Source organism: Cebidichthys violaceus, unplaced genomic scaffold, assembly GCF_023349555.1.
Source record: "Cebidichthys violaceus isolate CVI_PGR_0920_01 unplaced genomic scaffold, fCebVio1.0.p SCAF_60, whole genome shotgun sequence".
Taxonomy (NCBI): Eukaryota; Metazoa; Chordata; class Actinopteri; order Perciformes; family Stichaeidae; genus Cebidichthys; species Cebidichthys violaceus.
Genome location: NW_027176817.1, coordinates 31,511 through 56,750, shown reverse-complemented (window position 1 = coordinate 56,750; position 25,240 = coordinate 31,511). Strand labels below are relative to the sequence as shown.

The 25,240-nt window shown below is 45.1% G+C and overlaps 2 protein-coding genes across 5 annotated transcripts; one reads left to right on the top strand and one right to left on the bottom strand.

Moving 5' to 3' along the window:
• Positions 1–1,987: 1,987 nt before the first annotated feature.
• itih5 (inter-alpha-trypsin inhibitor heavy chain 5) lies at positions 1,988–14,414 on the top strand. Its single transcript, XM_068733993.1, has 14 exons — positions 1,988–2,101; positions 2,178–2,222; positions 2,833–2,996; positions 3,931–4,032; positions 4,443–4,711; positions 5,178–5,347; positions 5,661–5,777; positions 7,629–7,800; positions 8,491–8,800; positions 11,041–11,723; positions 12,234–12,287; positions 13,231–13,347; positions 13,431–13,808; positions 13,968–14,414. The coding sequence occupies exons 1-14, from the start codon at positions 1,988–1,990 to the stop codon at positions 14,225–14,227; spliced, it is 2,955 nt and encodes a 984-aa protein (XP_068590094.1). The 3' UTR covers positions 14,228–14,414.
• On the bottom strand, positions 2,726–24,890 carry tmem110l (transmembrane protein 110, like). 4 transcript variants are annotated; one of them, XR_011105257.1, is made up of 11 exons: positions 24,234–24,890; positions 22,169–22,217; positions 21,900–21,995; positions 21,684–21,805; positions 20,742–20,854; positions 19,045–19,128; positions 18,363–18,494; positions 16,488–16,622; positions 6,343–6,483; positions 5,157–5,307; positions 2,726–3,031 (listed from the first exon to the last, which is right to left on the bottom strand). XR_011105257.1 is itself a non-coding variant. In XM_068733995.1 (9 exons), exons 1-8 carry the CDS (start codon positions 24,409–24,411, stop codon positions 16,494–16,496), a joined length of 903 nt encoding a protein of 300 aa, XP_068590096.1. In that variant the 5' UTR covers positions 24,412–24,890; the 3' UTR covers positions 14,818–16,378; positions 16,488–16,493. The 4 variants fall into 4 exon arrangements, 2 of the variants coding, with proteins under 2 accessions (XP_068590096.1, XP_068590095.1); XR_011105256.1 differs by lacking the exon at positions 2,726–3,031 and having other exon boundaries at positions 5,051–5,307; XM_068733995.1 differs by lacking the exons at positions 2,726–3,031; positions 5,157–5,307; positions 6,343–6,483 and adding an exon at positions 14,818–16,378.
• Between the last annotated feature and the right edge of the window lie 350 nt (positions 24,891–25,240).

Sequence of the window (25,240 nt, the reverse complement as noted above, 5' to 3'; positions counted from 1 at the left end):
TCAGAGACCCCATGTCACATCGCTTTTCAGAGCCCATGTAAAAGTGAGTCACGGTGCACTTTGGGTCAGATATCATTGTGGTGTGTTTCTTTTTTTAAACGATACAAAGGCAAAGAGATGAACATGATTACAGCACATATCCCCAGTTTACACGAGAAAGATGTTATGTTGCAATGTGGCCACAAGATGGCACCAAAGTAGATCTAACAGCAGAAGCGTTCCTGTCTCCTCATTCACGTTGTGATTCTGTATATATATATATATATATATATATATATATACATATATATATATATATATATATATATATATATATACATATACATATATATATATATATATATATACATATACACATATATATATATATATATATATATACACATATATATATATATATATATATATATATATATAAAAACATATATATATATATACATATATATATATATACGTATATATATATATATATATATATATACATATATATATATATATATATATATATATATATATATATATATATATATATATATATATATGTTTTTATATATATATATGTATATATATATATGTTTTTATAGTCAGTTTGACTTTGACTAAATGCTTCATTTCTAGGGGAAATAATAGATATGGAATTATGGGGGATTTTTGTTTACATCGTCAAGGAAAAAACAACAATTAATGAAGAAAATAATAAAAACTGAGGTTAGATCATATCTCCCCAATACTGACTGAATATAACAGCTACTGTATATTCTGCCCAACAAACCATCCAACTACAAAATATAAAAATAGGATAAAACAAGATTAAATTAAATTAAATTAAATAAATAAATAAAATCATAATTTCTAAATAAATAATTAAAATACGAAAATAAATGATTTAAAACATAATTTTCTTTGTTAATTAGCCTTTGTCGTGCGTAGTTTAAAATAATAGAAATGATAGGTGAACTTATATTACTTATTATGGAGCCACGTTAAGACTTGAGGCAGCTGATAGAAGGTCGCGGTCAGTGGTTAAAGGTGACGGAATGCTGCCTTCAAGTGCACTTTGTAAATGTTTACAGCATTTAGAAGAAGCGTTCCTCGGCGGAACGACCTCTTCAGCGTTAACACAGTCATAACGGAGGTTTTCCATTGTGATTCTTCTAACAGGCTTTATAGTCACATGTATGTCCATGCTCCTCCTCCAGTGGTGATTGTGAAATAAAGAAATTGTCTTCCAGTCCCGGTCTCTGTGTATCTCCTGTCTCTGTCTGACGTCAAATGCAGATCGACTTTTTGAATTATTATGCTTTCTGCAGAAACATCAACGCTAAAGACACAGAATGCATCAAAGTCACCTATTAGAACACAGCATTTCAAACATCAGCCCCCTAGTGGTGACTACAAGTAGCACACGTGGGTGTGAACAATAGAAGTAGACTAATATCAGACTCCTTCACGTTATACTGCGCTACATTTAGAACAGCTCTGGTTACTTTACCAACGGTTTGTGTTGATTGAATATGTTTTGCCATAAACACACAGTATATGTAAGTAGAGCTGAAATGATGAGTCGATCGGAACATTTATTGGAAGGTATTTTGATGAACGTTTAAGTTATTCTATCAGGTAAAAACACTTCATGGTTCAGGATTCACAAACGAAGATTTGCTGCTTTTCCTTCAAATAATTTAAAGAGCAAAATGGTTCAAATTGAGCTTCACCTCAACCAACTAGATTGAAATTCATTCGGGGTTTAACTCATACTTGAAAACATTCCGACACCCCCTGAAGGCAGCACCAGCAGCCCAAATTGCCCTCATCTAGGAGTGGGACTGAACACAGCGCGTCTCTCTCCTCCAGCTGGGTGGGCGTGTTTCTCCTCCACCCCGCGTCCCCGCTCTGATCCGGACACACGGAGACTTGGAGACGCGCCGCGCGCTGGAAAATAATGTCCCATTCATCTTTTGAGGTTTGACCGGAGAAGGACTGCAAGATGCTGCTGCTGACTGCACTGCTGTGCTTCAGCCCGAGTGTGCTGGGACAGCTGGAGGACTCTCCGTTTGGAGATGACATCGATTCAGAGCTCGCAGACTTTGATTTAGACATTGTAAGACGTTTACAATGCGTTGTACATTCTGGTGATTGGATTTCCAAACCTGACTCCTTTTCTTGTGTACACACAGGCGCCACGCAGAGTCCCACGGCAGGTGAAAACTATACTCAGCAAGGTAAAGTCACATTTACCTCACAGATCTTTTTAATCTACGGTCTTCCGATGTAGAGGCTAAAGGAGAACGTGCGGTGAAGTAAGACTTGTACTGATGTGAGGTATGAAGGTCCTATCTTAGTCTGGCGTCTTCGACCTGATGCGTTGGGTTTAATCTGCCAGTACTCCGAGAGTTCAGGAGTTTATGGAGAACTGACCTCCCCGGCATGAAGAAAACATTTGATGAAACGGACCTTCATACCTTTTAAAAGTCACCCAGAAAGCGTGACCTAGTTTCCGTTCTTCAGGACCGTCTGTTGTCGCCCTAAACTTGTGCGCTTTGTTTGGGCGTGACGCACAGGAGATCCGCCAAGCGCGCAGATGTGCCAGAGTCTCTGTAATGCACTGGATCTGAGCTCATGGGAACAAATTCCGTTTGGTTGTTGTAACTTGTGAGGAGGTAGCTTTGCTAATCGAACATAATATGGGGGGGGGGGGGGGGGGGGGGTAATTACGCGCAGCAGTGCCGCGTAAAATCGTGCCAAATTAGCTTTTACAACTGATCTAGAATCCAGCTGACGTGTCGGTGTGGGTGGTTCTGCAGTGACTGCGTTTGAACGTTACCTCTGCAGGAGACTAAACCTCACATCCAGGAGCTCTCCATCAAGACCACCGTCATCTCCCGCTACGCCTTCACCGCGGTGCACTGCGCCATGCTCAACCGGCACTCCGCCGCCGCAGAGGGCGTCTTCCAGTTCCAGATCCCCGCTGGCGCCTACGTCTCCAACTTCACCATGTAAGAGCCACCTCACACAGAGTGGCCCTAACAACCTAGCAACCATAGTAACGGACTATCAGGCTCACAGGGGGTTACACACGTGTTGCATGGAAACCTCTTCATGAGAATGTAAACGTTCAAGTGATGTTAAAACTCACCAGAGGGAATGGGATTCAATGAGGAGATGCAACAGTGACTCCACAGCTTTTTGACTCTTTTGTCGTTGTGACACTTCATCACCTTCAAACAGGAGAATAGAGTCGCAGAACATATTGAAATCTTGATTTCTTTATCCTTCTAATCACCTTGTGACCCCTCAGGTTTATCTTGAGACCCCTAGAAGGAGCCTGAACCCCACGTTGGGAACCACTACTTATATAAACAGGCTCCTATCAAGATGCTCATTCTAACTCCTGTGACTATAATCAAAATACTACATTGTTAACAGAAAGATTTGGCAAGTTGAAGTAAGTAATTCCACTTATAGCGAGTCTGGAGATCAAATTATGAATGCACTAAGTCTTTTAGGAAGCCCAAAGGAAAATGTCATCAGACAACAAATGATGAATCAAAGCTGCCATACTTCAGAGGTACAACACAAATGAACGTCATCAGCATTTATGATGTTTCTGCTGCCATGGAGACGATAGGAGACAAAACAGGGTGGACACTTTTATGCTGCTGTTAACACACACACACACACACACACACACACACACACACACACACACACACACACACACACACACACACACACACACACACACACACACACACACACACACACAGTGGCCAGAGTTCATCCTCGTGCACCCATAAAAAGGTAACAACAGGATCCCCCCCCCCCCCCCCCGTCTTTTTGTGTGAGGGCACCCTGTTGAAACGTGACAATGGGTGGTCCTGAATATTTAGCGGCCGCTCTAATCCTCCACCTTTGACCCCCGTGAACCAGGATCATCGGAGGGCGTGTCTACCAGAGCGAGGTCACGCCGAAGGCAAAGCGGGTCAAGCAGGAGAACGGCAGAGCCAGGGACAAAGAGTCAGGTGATGCAAGGTAAGAGGAACCTGAGAGTGTGTGTGTGTGTGTGTGTGTGTGTGCGTGTGTGTGTGTGTGTGTGTGTGTGTGTGTGTGTTGAATGAGGTCGTGTGAACCTGTGACACGGTGAAGGAGTGACGAGATTTACTTCAACTGGACCCGACATGAAAGTGACCTCCTCCTCTCTCCTCCTCTCTTCTCCTCTTCCTCTCTCCTCTCTCCTCCTCTCTCCTCCTCTCTTCTCCTCTTCCTCTCTCCTCTCTCCTCCTCTCTCCTCCTCTCTCCTCCTCCTCTCTCCTCCTCTTTCCTCTCTCCTCCTCCTCTCTCCTCCTCCTCTCACCTCCTCCTCTCTCCTCTCTCCTCTCCCCTCCTCTCTCCTCCTCCTCTCTCCTGCTCTCTCCTCCTCTCCCCTCTCTGCTCTCCTCCAGTCCTGAGGAGGTGGAGGTGTTCAGGATGGCGGCCAGCATCCCGGGTCGGAACCGGGCCGTGTTCCTGCTGACCTACGAGGAGCTGCTGCGGCGGCGTCTGGGTCGCTACGAGCTGGTGAGCAGCCTGCGGCCGCTGCAGCTGGTCAGCCGCCTCAGCCTGGACGTCACCATCGTGGACCACTCGCCCGTCACGGACCTCCAGGTGCTGCCGCTCCGCAACGGCCGGAGCACCAGCACCGCTAACGGGCCCAACGGGCCCAAGACTCCAGGTTCACAGATACATCTCATCATTCTGTTCATTTCATCACACATCTTTGTGGTTTTTCATTCTTATTTTACTCTGTTTCTCTCCACTTCTGTTATTTTGATCATGCGGCACAAATATTATTTTTGAACTTTTTTGTTAATGTTCCTTACATCCCATACTATATATATATATATATATATATATATATATATATATATATATATATATATATGTTAATGTATTATCATTGCTTTCTTTATGCAGTTATTGCAAAGCTCAAAGGAATAATTTATATCTGATATTATCTAAATTATAGCAACAGGAATATTTATTATAACTATTATCAACTATTTTTGTGCATTAAATCAAATAATGAAAGTGAATTTATCTCAGCTAAACACACAGATATGAAGATGAAGTCACAGAGCCACCGTTTTGTTCTTGAGTCTGTCAAAACACAAACACACCTCCCGTCTTTGTGCCGGCAGCCAAACCCGAGCCTCCCGTCACCACCGCCATCACAACGGAGAAGAACGTCTGCAGGATCACCTTCAGCCCCAACATCGTCCAGCAGGCCAAGATCACCACCAACGGCATGCTGGGAGACTTCGTGATCCGCTACGACGTGCAGAGAGACATGGGGATCGGAGACATTCAGGTATTCAACCACAGACAACGATAATGAAAAGCAGACTGTGAAACATTTTCATATTTTGCAAGTGTGCACACATATTTCCCATCCAGTGATACGCGCACTAACACACACACACACACACACACACACACCTGTTAGTGATTCATTTCTCTGGTTGCCTGTCACTACAGTCGCTCCGCTGCCAAACTCTCTCTCTCTCTCTCTCTCTCTCTCTCTCTCTCTCTCTCTCTCTCTCTCTCTCTCTCTCTCTCTCTCCTCAGAACCAAACTACGTTTTGCTAACAACTCACTGCCTGTAAAACGTCTTTGTCTCCCAGGTTCTAAACGGACATTTCGTGCACTACTTTGCCCCCAAAGACCTGCCGGTTGTGCCCAAGAACGTGGTGTTTGTGATCGACACCAGCGCCTCCATGTTGGGGACGAAGATCAGACAGGTACAGCAGCACGCTCAGGGGACATCTGGACATCTGTTGTTCACTCAAAAGCTGCAGGAATGTGCAAGATACTAGGGACATTCTCAATGCAGTCAGTAGATCTGAGCTATCGACGTTCACACAGGACTCCAACGTCGCTCTTTAGCCTAAGGCACCTGACTTTCTCCTTTGCTGCCGTCATAATTACTGTAGCCGCCTAACATCAAAGGTAAATACGGGTCGTGATCACAGACTGTAGATATGAAGGGGTTTGTGGACTGATGTTTTGAAGCCTAGAGTTCGTCACTTTGGCCGTCGCCATCTTGGTTTTTTGTAACCAGTGAACGGAAGTGACCGTATCAGGAATGTGGAGGAGTGACGTTGAGACGCCGTATATATGTGTGTCTCTGGTAGAGATTATTTTTCATATTGTGATGAAAGCCCACAGGTGTGTTTGGTCTATATTAACATTGCGTCTTACATAATGCAGCTAATAGTTCCACCTTACACCAGAAGTAGATATCAACTCCTTACTTTTCCAGAGTGTGTCAGAGAAAATTCTAGCTTTGCCTGCAAAGCAACTTACCCTGATTTGAAGCAGAAAAGATCAGAAACCGGACACCCCACCTCCTCACTCCCACACTGGAATATCAACATCAGACCTTTCTCCTCCATCTGCAATAGCACGATAATCCCCCTCGGCCAGACTCAGAGCGGATCTCTGCAGCTGCCGTGAGTGCAGAAACAGAGGAGAGGAGAGGAAAAACAGATTTTCAGCGAGAAAAGAAAAGTGGAAACATACAACACAAGGCCGTGCTGTGAGGGAGGAAGGTCAGCGTCTATGGGGTAATGGAACTTCATGACAACAGCATCGTCGACCCCTCGACCCCATTACCCCACCCATCGCCAGCCCCCAGTGGGCTGCGGGAACACAACAACAAGACTTGTGTTTTGATGTGGCTCCACAATAGACTGTTCAGTGTGGTTCAGTCTGTGGTTCTGACCCCTGCTGTATACGGCCAGTATAGACATCTATAAACCCCCCAGAGCCTAATTATATCTGGCACCCACGCTCAGGGCAGCAGAGCCACTGGCATGGTGAAGAACAGTAGGAAGATGTCTCTGTACTTCTGCTATGGACACATTCAAAGCAAACTAAAAGGCCGTCAGAAGACGTCACCCGTTGGTTGGTGGAGGATTGACTGAACCGAACCCATAACCTCCTTGGCGGAGGGGATAATGATTAAAAGGGTAAAACGCTGAATCATCAGCAAACAGACAACACCCCACTGTATGCAAACAAAAATCACGTTTCTTCAGAGTAAAAGCAGACTAATGTTGGCTCATATAATTTTCTCGGAGAAAACGGCTTTTTTCTCCAGAAATTACACTTGCAAGTTTGCAATGCAATGATTACACAGTCTGTGTTTTGTAAATAATGTATAACAATAGCATACGAACCCGTTCAAACCCACTAAATACATTTAAACATGCAGGATCAAAGTCAAGCTACAGAAAAAGGGCGTTTTTAGTTCCCAAAAAGCTAATGGATCGACATAAAACATGTTCAGATTAACTAGGTCTGACCTTTTTAAACACTTTTTTGACTGCAGTTTTCATGAGTATTGACCCCACCCTCCTGGGCCCGATTCATGGGTGGAGGGTGTGTGTGACCAAAACATCACAGCTGGTCAAAGGGCTGGGCTTCTGGCCTCTGGTTTTGTTTCCAACCACTCTAGTGTTATGATACAATAAGCACGGCTTATAGTTTTGTGTCCAGCATTCTCTTGGCGCATGAGTTTTCACATTTGTCTGTGTCAACCCTAGTCTTGCTTTCTAAGTGAGATTACTTTGTTCCTCTTTGTTCCTCAGACTAAAGATGCTCTGTTCACCATTCTGAGGGATCTGCGACCCGGCGATCGCTTTAACTTCATCAGCTTCTCCAACAGGATCAAGGTTTGGCAGCCGGATCGCCTCGTACCGGTGACGCCCCTTAACGTCAGAGACGCCAAGAAGTTTATTTACACGCTGATGCCGACCGGAGGTGAGGCATCATTACCCTTTTGGCTCATCTTCTTCACTGTTCCTATATTTTGATAGATAAATATGATCTAGTTTGATTGAATAACGTTTTTAAGAGTTGTCAATAAGAATTGTTTAACTTGAAGTGACTCTGGTGCAACATGTATGCATGGTTCACTGAAGACTTAAAGTGCATATGAGAACATATATGGGGTCAGATCAGGCTCCATAATTGCAAATGCGCACAGAACGATTCACAAATACATCCCAATGCATACATAAATAAATTCCGATTTATATAAATGTAAAAAAAAAAATCACAAATATATTTCTGCATTTGTATGTATTTGTTAAACATACATGTTTGTTTATTGAGGCTCCCCTGATGTCTCAGGATTCGCAAATGTGTTTTTTTCAACATGGACCTATCTGTAGCCAATCAGATGTCAGCCTCATTTTCAACCAATCACATGAGCCCAGCTCCCCCCTCCCCTCCCCAAGTGACTGCCAGCTGTGTTCACACCAAACGCGCAACGAGATTACATACAAAGTCTATGCACAGACGCGATGAGACTGGAGTGACGCGAATTTGTGGCGCGTTTGTCGCGGCGCGTTTGTCGTTTGCATTTGTGAATCTTTCTGTGTGCATTTGAAATTATTGAGACTGATCTGACCCCATAGACATATTTATGGTGTATCCGCCTCACTGTAGGTACAAATATCGATGGTGCCATCCGGACCGGCGCCACTCTGCTCGGGGATTACCTCTCGAGCCCGGACGCCAGCCCGAACAGCGTCTCCCTCATTATCTTCCTGACGGACGGACGGCCCACGGTCGGGGAGATCCAGTCCACCGCGATCCTCGGGAACACCCGCTCAGCCGTGCAGGAGAAGTTCTGCATCTTCACCATCGGGCTTGGGAACGACGTGGATTACCGGCTGCTGGAGCGCATGGCTCTGGAAAACTGTGGAATGATGAGACGCATCCACGAGGACGCCGACGCCAGCGCTATGCTCAAAGGGTAAGCGAGTCTATATGTTGACGAAATATTTCTTCCATCCGTCATCTTGTAAGTTTTCAAAACCTTTTTTGACATTTTTGTAAAATAAGAAATCACATTTTCCCAGATGCAAACATAGCAGCCATCTTGGATGTGTGAAATGGCGACCAATATGGGATTGCTCATTATTTTAGCTTCTAGATGACCTACTCTCAAGATACTGGTGGCCACACCTATAAGGACAAGGAATCTCATGGTGCTAATTGAGTCATGACCAATGAAGAAACTGGTCCTAAAAACAGATCTTAAAAAGGCTTGAAACTGGCCTAAGACTGGCTTAACAATGTGGTCTGGAAGTGGTCTACAGGCCTTTTTTGAAACGTCTCTCTTATTTAGTAAAATAAACCAGTTGTATTATACTAAGTTCAGAACAAAACAAACACCGCAAGACCCTTTAGACCCTTTTACTGTGCGAAAAGAAACCAAACCAACAGGAAAACGCACCAACTAATCCACTGATTCGGACCAGAGCAAACAACAGTTTTGACACCGTCTTAAAATTGGTCCTATCCTAAAACACCTATCCTAAATCTGGCCTGACACTGGAGTCAAAGTGGTCTCAAACAGTCTGAAATTGATCGTAAAGTAGTAAAACTGGAGTGAAACTGGCGTCACACCGCCATGAAGCAAGAAGTCACTTATAGGATTTACATCTGACAACAGGAATGAGGAAAGGTGAATTTTTCACATCTTATTTTGGGACTTGAACCTGATCTACAAGTGGCTTGAGGACAGAAGTCGTCTAGACGATGAACTATTGAGACATTTTGAGGTAGTTAATTGAAAATATGGCCGCCATATTGGCATGAGGCACGTTATATCTACTGGTTCAAATATTTCATACAACATCATTTTCTTTTGTCTCCATGTTTGATCCTTACGTTTGCATTTGGCAGAAAATTACTCGTTAATCGAACAAGATTTTCCCGTAAAACACCTTCTACACGTTAGCTGTTTCAACCATGAAATAAGAAAAGACGAAGAATCCCTGATTTATGAGAAGATATTGTTGATTATTACTGTTAATACCCTTCCACATGTGTATAATCCGCCTCTTATTAAACAATTAGCTCTCCTTAATCCCCCCCTCTTTCCCGTTGACACGTCCGTCCATCTCTCATCGAGCAACGCAGCGCTCAAATGTGGCGGTGCTGACAACAGTCCTCTTCAGTCGACTTCAACAGACGCCCTCTTTCTCTCAAACACCACTTTTTTTTTCCTATCCTTTACACACTACCCTCTTTTCTCTTCCGCACTCGGACACACAAGATGTTTGTTCAGTGGAGCAGGAATGCATGTGTGTGTGTGTGCGTGTGTGTGTGTGTGTGTGTGTGTTGTGAAACATGCATCCGAGTTTGTACGTGGGGTTAACAGATAGACTCCACAGATAATAGACTTCGTCCGGCTTGAACAAACACGCTGGTTAAGAGGTGAGGAGGTTTACTGCGGCGTGATAACAAGGACAGGACAGAGGACTTGTGTATACACACACACACACACACACACACACACACACACACACACACACACACACACACACACACAACCTTTGCTGTGCACACACTCCTGTATGAATGTGTGCACAAACTCTGAAGTGGGGTTGAATTAGCTTTGAGAAGTTAGACAAGCAGGTTTATGGCCGGAAGGTGGCCTCTGTTTGAATAAGCAAGACATTTGATGAAATCTGTAATAACACGCTCCACAACTGATGTGCCCTTGAGCAAAGGCGCCGAACAGGTTACTGATTGATGATCGGCAGAGAAGAATGGGCATATGTCAAGTTTAGATAGCAATGAGAAATAAGGCTGACAACCTGTTCTCACGCCACACTCTTCCACATCGGTACTGGACGGTCAGAGCAACCGATGCAGTTCAAACAACGACAAAGTCAGAGCAGAAACTGAGAACGCCAAAGCTGACGTTACAGCGCCACGGTTTGAAGCGGAGGGCCACTGACTGAGCGGTTGTATTTGACGAGATGGGAGTGAGAATGTGTTGGGCCGGGTATCGTTTGAAAAATGCCGACGCCAGTACCAATTCCAGTAGCCTTAAAGGCTGGTCCACCAACCAGCTCCCCCCCAGGGTCAAACTGTTAGCTGCTTGCTTGAAAAGGCTCTTTTGACTGGAGAAGTTTCAATACTACTTGGTACTGGGTTGTTTCGGTTGGATGAATCCGAGAGGTCTCCTCGTTCCTGTTCTAGGTTCTACGATGAGATAGGAACTCCTCTGCTGTCGGACATACGGATCAACTACACCGAGGACTCCGTCCAGTACGTCACCCAGCATCTGTTCACCAACTACTTCAACGGCTCCGAGATCGTCATCGCCGGCAAGCTGTCCAACAACAGCGCAGAATCTCTCCACGTCCAGGTGACGGCCAGCAACAACGACAAGAGCATCGTCCTGGAGACCGACGTCCCGCTGCGGCACCGACAGACGGAGACCGAGAAACACGTGAAAGCAGCCGCGGCGGCGATGGCGGGCGGAGCCAAGACTCCGGGGCCAGGGGTCGCACAGGGATTAGGAGTGGCTTTGGGTTTGATAGCGGAAGACTTTGTGGAACGCCTGTGGGGTTTCCTGAGCGTCAAGGATGGGCTACGATCACGGCTGCGCAGCCAAACCAGCAGGGAGAGGGAGGACCACATCCAGCAGGCCACCAATCTGTCTCTGACCTACAACTTCCTCACCCCGCTCACCAACCTGGTGGTGGAGAAGCCTGAGGTCCTGGCCGACGGCACCATGGCTCCGGCGCCCACCACCCCCCCGTCGGCTGGCGAGGCTGTGTCAACTGCCAATGAGCTGCCAGATGACGCAGAGGACGGAAAGCCACAGGAATCCAACGGGAAGCCGGGCAGCCGGACTTCATCCCTGAGCAACATGATTGGTGAGGTTGTGTCTCCTAGATTAGGGTCCACAGGGTGTCTGAAAAGCACGCGAGAAGAAGCACCTTAATGTCCACTAAATCTCCTAAAATCACGCTTGTATAATAATCCACTTCAATACAGTCAACGCAGTCCAAAAGAATCCGTTTCTTTTATCTCTGGCGTAGTTATCCGTTGTATGTATTTAGCTACATTCCTACCAAGATACTTATGGACAGATAAAAAGGGAGACCTGAGAAGTCTGTGGTACTTGTTCAAGCCATTTAACCTTTGGAAGCCATTGTAACGCCAAGCTAGCTCAGCTATTGACGTCTAAAAAGGCCCAAACTACAAACTTCTCAGAGGCATAGTTTTTGGTTTTGAAAAAACATGCAGACCACGAGGCTCTTCTCTCTCTCTCTTCAGACGCCCTGTATTACACCAACAGCTGACCGACCAGAGGTTAATGTCACTTTAACAAGAAGCATCAAAGAATGGCTCAATGCAGTGGATAAATGTTCTCTTCCTTGCAGGTAAAGCTGAGAGACGACCAGCCAAGAAATCCATCACCTTCTCCAAAACATCAGGTGACTCCACATTCTCCCTCGTGTTTCATCCGATAGCATCCGAAAAGCGATGTACTGCGAGAACAGAAAGAACAGAGACTTGAAAGAAAGGAGAGGGGGAATGTACAGTACTCTCTCTCTCTCTCTCTCTACTCTCTGTGTGGGCGGCCTGTAATTTGGATGTTGGTCAGACAGTCTGAGGGAACAGTCCTCTGAACATGACCGGGAAAGAAACACGCAGGGTCTAATTGAAATACCGACACAAGTGGCACTTTAAAAACACACACCGAGGTCGAATGGGAGCCGAGTGGGGGGGGGGGGCAAAGAGAGGGACCCCGTCAGAGGGGGCTAATGACCCCGTCATTACCGTTGGCTCTCTATTCATCTCAGCCAGGTTCTCACAAGCCCGCGGAGACGCCAGCTCACAGATACATAAACCGTCTCGTGAAATCAGATCTGAGGAACACCGACAAGTTAAAGACAGCTCCTGATCAGCCCGTCTTTAGAGGCTTCACTAAGATGTTTCATTCATCCCGACATGAAAAATGAACTGGTTTTCTTTGTAAGCTAGAGAGCCGAAGTCCCGCCTGTCTCCGTTTCAGCCCCTGTGACTAGAGGAGGTTTCTCAGAGCTGGCCCTGAGGTTCATACGGACATCATGAGTCCTACTTAACCCAACAGAACTCTACATTTGAAGATATTTCTGATTAGACAGCAACGAAACGGAACAAAAATGTCACATTTAACATATTTATTGAACTATTTCATTATATTTCTTGCTAGTTATCCAATTCTGGTGCAGAATACTAAATTCCTTTCATTAAAAAAAAAGACTTTTGCCTAAACAGTCAAATTTAGTCAGAATCCGCCGTAAAAACCCAACATATGTAATGATCTTCTTCTTCTTCCTCTTCTTCTTCAATAATGTCATGTTCCTCCCTCTCCTAACCTTTCAACTACCTCAGCGGATGGCGACCCCCACTTTGTGGTGGACTTCCCGCTCAGTAAGCTGACCGTGTGCTTCAACATCAACGGTGAGCCTGGACACATCCTGCGCTTGGTGTCCGACCACAAGTACTCTGGTAAGACTCCTCAGACTCCTCAGTCCAGTCAAGAGCCACATCACGTATGCTTCGGGTTGGTTATTCACGCCACGTGTCTCCAGGTGTGACAGTAAACGGTAAGCTAATCGGCGCCGCCGCTCCGCCGGGTAGCCACAAGCAGCAGCGCACCTACTTCAGCACCATCACCATCGTGGTGGATCAGCCCAGACGCGCCTACATCGAGGTGACGCCGAAGAAAGTCATCCTGGACGGGCGGGACAGAATGGTGCTGCCCTGCCACTCCACGGTCGCCGTCGACAGCGGCGCCCTGTCGGTGTCCGTCGCGGGAAGGTCCAACGTGACCGTGACGGTCGGAGGGAACATCGCGTTCGTGATCCTGCTGCATCAGTACAAGAATCCGGCCCCCTACCAGAGAGACCACCTGGGGTTCTACATCGGCAACAGCAAGGGGCTGTCGCACAACTGCCACGGCCTGCTGGGTAGGTTGATAGTGAGGGCTTGAAGGAGTCATGACATACAAATCTGACAACAATCAGAAAAGAGCAGTTATGTTCAACTGAAGTATTTAAGGATTGTCAGTACGCCGTCATGAAGACTCAACGGAGACTACGATAACTCGGCTCCGTGTCTGCTTTCAGGTCAGTTCCTGCACGAGGAAGTGGGACTGGCAGAGCTTCCGGCGCAAGGAGACAGGAAGCCGTCGTCCGTGCTGAAGGTGAAGGAGCGCTCGGTGCCGGTGGTTCAGAAGAGCAGGAGGATCTACAGCGGGGCTCAGAGCGTGGACTGCTGGTTCGCCCGCAACAACGCAGCCAAGCTGATAGACGGACAGTACGAGGACTATTTGACGTCGCACATGTTCGACACGGGGGACCGGCCGCACGGGACCAACGGAGTGTGATCCCACGAACTGAAGCGTGTACGGGACTCATTGTACTCTGCGTCCAAATCACGTCCCAGCAGACGTTTGCAAAAGACAAAACTTCACATTTCACTCTTCTTTCGCTCATTTTTGAATATATTTTTGTATTATTTCTAATGAAAATTAAATTGTTTTTATTATATTATGTGTATTATTTTTTACAATAATTGTGTAACTGTAAATAAAACACGTAAACACATTGCGTGGTGTTTTTTTTCTGAGACAACCATTGTTGGGAATGCATGTTTTATTCGTCACACGTCAAACGAGCTGAAGATCACACCTGGTTGGTTGGTTAGCAGCACCACACACACACACACACACACACACACACACACACACACACACACACACACACACACACACACACACACACACACACACACACACACACACACACACACACACACACACACACACCTCAATACCCCCCCTTCCCCTGTCATCAGCTGGAGGTCACAGGGCTGCTGGCCCCGCCCACACAGGTGTGCTCTGGCCAGGTCCCCGCTCAGGTTGTCTGTCATCACCCCCCCCCCCCCACCACCGAGGAATTCAACACCACACACCGGTTCATGTGTCAATCATCTTTATTCAAAGCACAGATTAAAGAGATACATTCAGTAAGAAGCACCGCGGCACTTTACGGCCTGCTGATGATTATCCACATGTTTGTAATAATAATGATAATAAAAAAAATACAAAATAAACCATTAGAGAAGAAGTGTGTAGAAACAGTCCATGTTAACAGGAGAATTTAAATGTTTGAACACCTGCAGTTTGGAGAGGACTCTCAAAAGTCTCCCGATAAAAACCTCCTATTCCACATGTTGGACCACAACATGTAAAGTCAAATACATATCAAATATGAGCGGAATAAATAAAAGACATGTGCGGTAACTTGCAAAAGTTGAATACACAGCTGCTGTATAATATCACTGTGACTGGGAATATTAGGGTCATTTTTAGGGATAAAAAAAAATGGGAGATTTTGAGAAAAAAGTCATAATATTTGGAGAGGAAAAAGTCAGAATGTTGCGAAAATAAAGTTGGAGGCTGAATTTGATGAGAAACAAGAACGATAGCAAGAATTAATACGTTACATTTTCAAGAAAAGGGTTTTCGTATTTTGAAAAATATCACGACCGAAAAGTCAGTTCTTCTCCCAAAACATTCAAAAAGGGGAACAGTTTGACGTTTTGGGAAATAGGAATCAATACCAATCTGATATCCGCCCACTAGAAGTGAAGCCAGGTGATGGTTAGCATAGCTTAGCACAAAGACTGGAAACGGGGGGAAAGAGCTAGCGTGTCTCTGTACAAAAGAGATCATGTGACCCGGCGTGAAGCCCCGATTGGTCCTTTTCAGACTTTGTGCGGATAAAACAAACGAGACATGAAGTGTTAATTAGTGAGCTTTAACAGGCGCTATGTTTTGTTACCTTTGGACAGGCTAGTTGTTTCCCTCTGTTTCCAGTCTTTATGCTAAGCTAAGCTAATCAGCAGCTGGTTGCTGACACAGGAATATTAGGTTATCAACTTTTTCTTTGTAACATTTACAAATTTTTCTCAAAATATTCAGACATTATTCTGAAAATCTCGTTGTGTTTTTCCTCCACAACAGTGTCCCCAGTACTCGAATATGAAAATACACATGTATGTATTTTCATTATAACCACTTCTTTCAACACGTTTGGTCCGTCATGACGGCAGCAGCCCAAAAACAATGAACCTTTGCATGGTTTTAACAGCAGCAACCTTCTTTCAACGTTAAAGTAAGCAGCCAGAGGAATGACTAGAAGCAAACCTTGATTCAAAAGGTGGATTTGATGGGATTAGATGAGTAAACTATTGTACTTCTCGCTCCTCTTTGGCATACCATACACGACAAATGACTCTTTAGAGAGGACACATTTACTTCGGTCTTTCATCGTTACCACGCGGCGCTGCCCTCCTGAAGAAGTTCCCTCCACACTCGTTCAGTTGTGGTTGCTCTGATGCTCTGAGAGGATGAAGAGCTTCTAATCCCCAAAATGCTATTTGACTCGCACGCGTCGGTGCAGAGGAACGCCACGTCGACAGGTGACACGGGCTTTAATTGGGCCTTCGCTTGCGGGGGAGCCGGTATTTAGACCTTTGAGGGGTTAGGGATGCATGGGTTTGTTTGCGTTTGTGCTCATATTTAGGCTCTTAAGAGTGTGTTGCGTGTGGACAGCGGATGGACGCGTGGGAGGTAACATCACCTGGGTTCACACCACCACCCAGCTGGGTCTCAGCGGTCCTCCAGAGTACTGCACAGGAGGGACCGGTCCCACGTCGCCAGGGTCTTCCTCCCCCTCCGAAGCCTCGTCTGTGTCCGTCTCCGCGGTCAGCAGCACCTGAGAGAAGAAGCGTGAGCTGAAACGGAAGCTGAAGTACAGTCCAGTAGTTATCGGCCCTTTTAGGTTTGGGTTCTGGGAAATATCTCTGTTCTGCATTCCCGATCTCAAGTGGAACAGCAGCAGGGATTCAAGTCCCACATGAGCAAAATTCCACAACTATATGACATCTACGGCATTAAACATCCCTCCATGTGTTGCTTTGTGTTGGGGTTTGACATGAAGAGCAGACCCGATCCAGATCCTGGGATAAAGACAGAGAGGGTACCACCGTCTCCCACGGCGACATCATCGTCTCCACTACAACCTTGATGTCACACGCAGCAACAACTACAGCATTGTGAGCGTAGTTCTGACCCCCCCCACCCCCCACCCCCCACCGAGACCTCGTCCAAGTCAATGCCTCTCTATCCGTCGCCCTCCTCCACCACACTCCACTTTCCATAACTTCAGCGCGTGGAAAGGACTCCTAAATGTCACCGTTATTCCCGGGAAGAAGGCTTTGATTTATTGGCTGCCTATTGGCAGACGACCAGGGAGAAGGAAAGAGGGAGGGATCAACACGAGGGTCGTGACCCCCCCCGGCGGTCATTAGCCCCGATGTCTGTCAGTTAAGTCTTTCCTGAGAGAGGAATGACTTCTGTGCTGTGTGGAGGAGGAGGAGACTCGGGAACAACAGGACCCAGATGAACCAGCACTGGACCCGTTCCAACAGGTGGTCATGATTAAGACCTGCACCACATGGACTACAGGATGTGGAGATACCACATCCCATGGGTACTAAATTCACTCAAATACTAATATGATTATTATCATGATCGTGATCATCTTAGTACAATAGAGAAATCATTTAGTGGTGTGGACACATTACTGACATTTTAACCAGACAGATGTTTAAAAACACTATTCGCTTTAAATATTATAAACACTGTTTTTGTGGGCCGCTAAGAATCGTACGCTACATAAACTAAATAACACTAGTCATGAGTAATCACCACTCGGAGACAGCGAGGAAACACATCGTTGTGATTTGTGTGAACTCACTTTTTAAAATTTGCAGAAGAAACTTAAAGCATGACAGCACCTGCTCGACTTATTGTCCAGAAACTGATCTCACCGACTTCTGCACTTTTGGCACGAACAAGAAATTACAACATTTCTGAATCCACAAACGCAACTGTAACAAGGAAGGAACGGGGGAACAGCCTGACTCACTGTGTGTGTGTGTGTGTGTGTGTGTGTGTGTGTGTGTGTGTGTGTGTGTGTGTTCATTCCCCCCAAAACAACAGGTGCGGTTGACACCCAGCGTGACCGTGTGGGCACATCAAGCATCGACGGCCGTTTTCTCACACATTAAAGTCTTGGAGTCACATGAACAGTCAGTGGACTGTTTCATCACATCCACAGTAATCCCTCTAAAAGGCCAGTGAGCCACTGAGCGCGTTGTTATTGAAACTATAAGACGTTCTTGGAATGTAAATAAACACTGAACGATCAAAACATGGAAAACTAAATCTGGGAAATGTTCAAGACGTAAAGTTTAGCTTGAAGCGTATCTTTGGATGCGATCATCGTCTTAATTCCGAGTTACAGATCTAGTGAATACGAACGGAGACGATCCGTAGAGCGAAGCAGGCGGTTTGATTAGGTCAGAGACGTTAGAAAACGGTGAACGGCCGTAAACGAGAGCCCCCTCTGCTCCGTGCTCATTGAAGCGTCCGTCCTCTCAGTCGCTCTCACCCGTGAGTCCTCGCCGCTCGCCCGGGGCGGCGAGGCGGCCTTCTTCGCCGAGCGGTCGCAGGAGTCGTCCAGGCTCTTCGTCGTCTTGTACTTCCTCATCATCAGGCTGTCCACCACCCAGAACATGACGGACTACAGGGAGAGCCAGAGACACGAGACCGGGGTCACCCACGATGCAGACATGGACTGAAATACATGAAAGGACTTGTTTGGACTGTTTGTACTGGGGTTGTCTGAGGTACTTCTACATAGTCAGTGTATTCATTACAGTAGATGGAGTTTGGAGTAGCAGCAGCCGTCAGTCAAGCTGCTATATCCAGCTTGGTTAGTTAGTGTTATCGTGTCTTTGGTGTTATAAAGGGTTAGTTCAGATTCACTGAAGTCACACAACAGCACAAACAAACAAACACCAGACCAGGACCTGCCCTGTACTGTGAGGCACAATGGCTGGTTCTTCCAAAAGGGGTCTGGTGTCTTTGAAGAGAGCAGAGATAAAGGCTTCAGATCCCCGTCAGACTGAATATAGCGCTCCCTGAAGCTGACAGTGATTCCTTTACGTGTCTAAAATACGTCCACAGCAGTGCGTTACTGTGCTGGTTCTCCAAACTCCATCTACTGTGGAGAAGAAGCTCATTCAACCACACTGTCCCTTCAACATGTAGCTCACGACGGCGCCGCTCACGTTCACGATGAAGGGCACGATGAGCATGACCAGCACCAGCTCCAGCTGAGGGTTAGCAATGTAGCTCAGCAGCACCTCCTGCAACTGGAAGAGGAGAGAGGAGAGAGGAGGAGCCGTTAGAGGAGGACTCCAGCTAGAACGACACGCCGTCCAGTTTAACCACCTCTCCATTTTAATAAAGAACTTTTGAATATCTTCCAATTTCACACTGATGTTTGGTGTGAACATCTGGGACAAACAACACGGACATATTGGTAAGAACACTAGTGTTACTATTAATAACACTAGTGTTACTATTAATAACTCTAGTGTTACTATCAATAACACTAGTGTTACTATCAATAACTCTAGTGTTACTATTAATAACACTAGTGTTACTATTAATAACTATAGTGTTACTATTAATAACACTAGTGTTACTATTAATAACACTAGTGTTACTATTAATAACACTAGTGTTACTATTAATAACTCTAGTGTTACTATCAATAACACTAGTGTTACTATCAATAACACTAGTGTTACTATCAATAACACTAGTGTTACTATCAATAACACTAGTGTTACTATCAATAACTCTAGTGTTACTATTAATAACTCTAGTGTTACTATCAATAACACTAGTGTTACTATTAATAACTCTAGTGTTACTATTAATAACTCTAGTGTTACTATCAATAACACTAGTGTTACTATTAATAACTCTAGTGTTACTATCAATAACACTAGTGTTACTATCAATAACACTAGTGTTACTATCAATAACACTAGTGTTACTATCAATAACACTAGTGTTACTATCAATAACTCTAGTGTTACTATCAATAACTCTAGTGTTACTATCAATAACACTAGTGTTACTATTAATAACTCTAGTGTTACTATCAATAACACTAGTGTTACTATCAATAACACTAGTGTTACTATCAATAACACTAGTGTTACTATCAATAACACTAGTGTTACTATCAATAACTCTAGTGTTACTATCAATAACACTAGTGTTACTATCAATAACACTAGTGTTACTATCAATAACACTAGTGTTACTATCAATAACTCTAGTGTTACTATCAATAACTCTAGTGTTACTATCAATAACACTAGTGTTACTATCAATAACACTAGTGTTACTATCAATAACACTAGTGTTACTATCAATAACACTAGTGTTACTATCAATAACTCTAGTGTTACTATCAATAACACTAGTGTTACTATCAATAACACTAGTGTTACTATCAATAACACTAGTGTTACTATCAATAACACTAGTGTTACTATCAATAACACTAGTGTTACTATCAATAACTCTAGTGTTACTATCAATAACACTAGTGTTACTATCAATAACACTAGTGTTACTATTAATAACTCTAGTGTTACTATCAATAACACTAGTGTTACTATTAATAACTCTAGTGTCATTAATAGTAACACTAGTGTTACTATCAATAACACTAGTGTTACTATTAATAACTCTAGTGTTATTGATAGTAACACTAGAGTTACTATTAAAAAAGATAACTACAAAAAGGTTGAAAATCTGCTATTAGTCGAGGTAAAATGGGGTTCGTGCTCCTGTTCTACCATTTCCTCTTGTGTTTTCAGCGGATACAGAAACATCAAAACGTCACGAGACGCCATCTTTCCCAGCGGACCTGAAGGCAGCACAAGCTTCTGTCTAGAGTTCTTACTTTGGACCATCCGGGGACGAGCAGCACCAGGCTGACCACAGCTTTCTCCAGCACCATGATGAGCAGGTAGACGCCACACTGACCCAGCCATGCTGCCGCCTGGGGGGGGTCGCCTGGAGAACATCACACAGAAACTCTTCAGTACTCAGGATTAGAAGCACAGCCGCTCTGCTCATGCCGGTTAAATCAGAAGTAGGACTGAAAGGTGGAATTGCTCATTTTGTATGCGTTTCATTTTGATACACCAGAATGCTTTTTTAATTCAATTCCAGTTATTTTGATGACAAAAAGAACAAAAATGTATCATTTATTTATTGTGGCCCACCCACATTTTGTAATTGTATGTCACATGTTTGCATGACACGTTCAGTATAATATGTCTAACTCTGTAGCTTCAACATAACTCTACTGTAAACAAACACTTAAACTACTGCGTCCCAGATGAAGAGGATGTCAACCGAAACATTCCCCAAAAGATCTGTCGCACAGGTGTCTCAGCACAGCAGACTCAAAGGAGGACCAGTCTGTCATTAAGACAGGAAGAAGGGAGGAGAGAGACACAAAGACAGGCGGAGAAGAGGAACTAGAGGGTGAACCGAGGAAGAAAGAAAGAGACCACTGATCAAATGTAAACGTGGGAGTGAAATGTTCAGTCGCACAAAGACGGAACGCAAAAAGGAAAGAGCAGCAGCGGAGCGAGGTGGTGGAGTAATCCCCCTCTGGAGCCACTGGGACTGTCTTCCAGAGGTTTGCAGCTGGAGACGCTGGCTCTCCTCCCCGTCCTCCTGCTGTGGCTCTCCAGCGCCCTCCGGTGGCACGAACCACATCTGCAGCTTCACGTTCCATTTGATTCATAAACATGACCCCTCAGGCATTTTATGTTTTAGAAAGGGGAAATAAAAAAAGGAAGGACGTAAAGAAAAGCACTGATTTCTCCCTCACCATATTCTCCGAACATGAGCAGCGTCCACTGCTTGTACTCCACGAGTTTGGACACCGACTTCACAGCCAGCCAGATGACCAGCATCCCCAACGTGGCGTCCAGCAGGAAGTTCATCAGATACCTTTGGGGTAAAATAAATGAATGGAAACCCAGGTTCTCAGTGAGACAGCGCTTCACGTCGCATCGTGACCGGTTTGTGCGGATCGACAACTCACAGGGAGCACGGGTCCTCTTCAGTGAGCGTGGACAGGAAGACGTTGGCGAAGTGGAGGAACAGAGCACCGATGGCCTGCTTGAACGTGTCAAAAAACCTGGAAACCGTAGGATGGACCACGTTACAGAAGAACAGTACTTCTTTATTCTATTGTGTTCTGTCCTTCTAAGCATTTTAAAGTGAAGAAACCCACAGACTAGACAGCAGGATAGCATTGGAGGAGAAAAGTGAAGCTTCTTAGGATAAAAGAAAGGAAGAAACATGTCTGACCAGATCCTCCAGGGTCGTCTGATCCCTACAGGCTCCCGGAACCTCTTCACTGCAAACAAATAGAGAAAGTCAATCGGTTAATCAATGACGTCACCGCTACACTTCAACCACAGCATGTAATGCGGTTTCTTTCCGGTTCGTTTGATCTTCATCGTGAGCCGCATCTCTCTGCAGGACAGATGAAACGCAGACGTTCTCGTATTGGTTTTTAGCCACAACACTCGGCTCCTCCCCCAGCGGGCTCAGGAGCAGACGCCCACTGTCCCCCCACCTCACCCGACACGGTGAGGGAGCGTGAACCAGCAGCGAGGCTTCCTGCAGACGTCTGTGAACTCCAGTTGAAGTCAATTTTGAGAATCCATTCATCGTTAAAGTCATTCGTGAAGTTCAGCATTCACTGATTCCAGCTTCTCCAATAGTTAGGAGTTAAGCCTCTCCCTGATCTATGTCATCGTAAACGGAATCTTTGGGGGTTTTGGACTGTTGGTCTGGAAACACAAAGTTATGCGAAGATGTCCTTTAAGGCTCTGGGAAATTGTAACGGCCATTTTGTATTATTTTTTCTAGAATAAACAATGTGTCTATGAATCACAATCGTGTTTGAGCCCTACATCACTTACAGGTTACATGTTTGTAAAGCTTTAGAGGCTGTGAGGAAGTCATCATCGTAGCCGAAGGGCTCTCAATGCTCTGCTGCACACCGATGATGGGGGATCAATATGAACAGATGCATGTGCTTTGACCAAGAACGACACACCAGACGCATGCTGGCAACAGGAACGGGAAGAGGAGGGGGTATCGATTTCTCTTCTAATAAGTAACTGAGTGGAGGTTAGAGCTCATTGATCGCAGTCGCCCCCAAGGCCTGACCTAACCCTGCAACCCTGCACTGCTCCGAGGCTTCTACTGCTACACCGGCAGACACAACTGTAACCCACACACAGGTGAATGGACAACATACGTGGTTTTAAAGGCTCTGAACTGAGATAAAAGGAAGACTATACGACACGTACGAGTCAGTTAGCTCAAACACGTGAATTGATTCGTATATATTTTTCAATCAAGACACCTGGAGGTGGAATAAAGTCAATGTGATCTTAAATGTAATGCAGGAAGTCATAAGGAAATCCTCACTGAACATGGAGAGGTTGAACTGTTGAGTGCTCTCGCATTGAAACGAACCAAAAGAAGTTCCTGAAGGACTCAAGTGTTCAGTCTGTGTTCAACACGGCCTGTGGCGCCAAAAGTGGTGAAGACGCCCGACATTCTCCAAGTCAGCTGCCTCAGAATCACAAGTTGTTCGGCAGTCAGCAGCCACTACTCACATTAAATCCACACCGTGGCTGTGAAAGCAGCATCTGGTTGTGCTGTGGAGGCAGGCACTGGAAAACACCGTGACCGGGGCTGACGTCGCTTTAAATCAACCATGACACCGTGGGAAGCAGTCAGTGTTGCGTTTGCTGAATGTCACTGAGATGTAATATGCATATTGTTGGCAGGAGTTTTGGGCACCAAAAACCTGCCATAGATAGAGAGCATCGCGACACTTCCCTTCAAAATATGGCAATTTGTGGAGCTTGCTTTGCTTATAGGCTCACATATACCAGCGTGCAACTGATCATGTATGGCGTGGTATTATTACGTGCACTTAAAGAAACGTTCCCAGCGTCTATTTTGTGGAGGTGGAAGATGGTTGCAGCCATCTCAAGTCACAAAATAAATGAATTTTCCTCACAAAATGTTTTGTTTACAGCGTTCAATTCATGCCGAAGTTAGTGGAGAACATGTATAAGTCACGTTGTGTGAACGCGTGTTCAACCTGGGTGCGTTTTTCTGTTGAAACGCAAAGCAATATTAAAAAGTCATATTTTTCAATGGAATTTGGTGCGACGCCACTGAAGCGCTGCAGAAAACAAACGTCAACAAAACGCCACGTGGACCGGAGTAGCCCTTTAAATAGCACGCGTCTGCACGGTGCGTCTCGTGCGTCCTCTCCCCGTACAACACACACACACAAGTACAGACGGTGACATGAGAGTCAAAGGTGTTCGCCTCAGGCACTCACACATCAGCGTGCTGAAGGCGACGATGGCCAGCAGCCCCTGGATCAGGACGCCGAACTTGTCCGTCAGGGCTCCGTTATCGCAGCCGTGAGGACTCGCCTTGTTGATGTCGGACATGTTTGCGACTTCAAGCACGAATCTCTTCACCGGGAGGACCCCGCTGTATCCGTGCATGTCCATGTTGACGCGATAACAACAACAACAACAACAAAAGGAAACACTAAGACGGGCTTAACCTTTCCTTAGTCGAGGAAAACTAACCGCCAGATTTCTACTTCCGGGTTTTAATTAGCGGTTAAGTTTTTCTTCAATGTTCCCAGAGGCTGACGCTCCATCTCGTGATGCAGAAGAGGACAAGAGAATCGATTATCTGACTCACATCCATGTTTATGACATCGAAAATACACAGAGGAGCTTGCTTCCGGTTTAAACATTTCAAAATAAAAGTAACTTCCGGTTTCTTTTGGAACCGCTTGGCAGAAAAACAAAGGGACAGATTGCGATCTGTTTCTCTATGTGTCCTCTTAATATCACATATTGCAATTTCTACTTTTTTAAACAACCTTAACATGTTTGGATCTATGAGTTCAGTTGATTTTATTTAATTTTATCATTAAATAGTTACAAATTGAAAGTAAAATAACAACAGACGGCAACATACAGACTCAGTTAAAACAGTTATGGGCAGATCGCGGACGATTATTGAAAATAGTCTTGAAAACTCTAAACGTTTTGATTTACACATTCTTATGGGAGCGTGTTAGGCTCTGAAATGTGCCTTATAGGTCGAACTGCTTATATAGACTTCGCATGACAACACAGCCGCATGCGCAGAAGCAAATACCCATTTATTCATTAACATTAGAATGTTCTTCAGCTGCAGACGGAACGCTTTGTCACAGTGACATTAATAATCCAATGACTTCATTTATGAACTGACCCACACACCTTTTTCTAACACTCCACGTGCTGTATTTTGCTATTTATGCACGATTATCACCATTATTCC

Coding starts and splice junctions, on each gene's coding strand:
- itih5 (XM_068733993.1), top strand. CDS start 1,988: ATGCTGCTGCTGACTGCACTGCTGTGCTTCAGCCCGAGTGTGCTGGGA. Junction 12,288..13,230: donor CACCTTCTCCAAAACATCAG/GTGACTCCACAT, acceptor CAACTACCTCAG/CGGATGGCGACCCCCACTTT. Junction 13,809..13,967: donor CAACTGCCACGGCCTGCTGG/GTAGGTTGATAG, acceptor GTCTGCTTTCAG/GTCAGTTCCTGCACGAGGAA.
- tmem110l (XM_068733995.1), bottom strand. CDS start 24,411: ATGGACATGCACGGATACAGCGGGGTCCTCCCGGTGAAGAGATTCGTG. Junction 22,218..24,233: donor CGCCTTCAGCACGCTGATGT/GTGAGTGCCTGA, acceptor ATTTGTTTGCAG/TGAAGAGGTTCCGGGAGCCT. Junction 20,855..21,683: donor GCTCATGTTCGGAGAATATG/GTGAGGGAGAAA, acceptor GATGTTCTCCAG/GCGACCCCCCCCAGGCGGCA.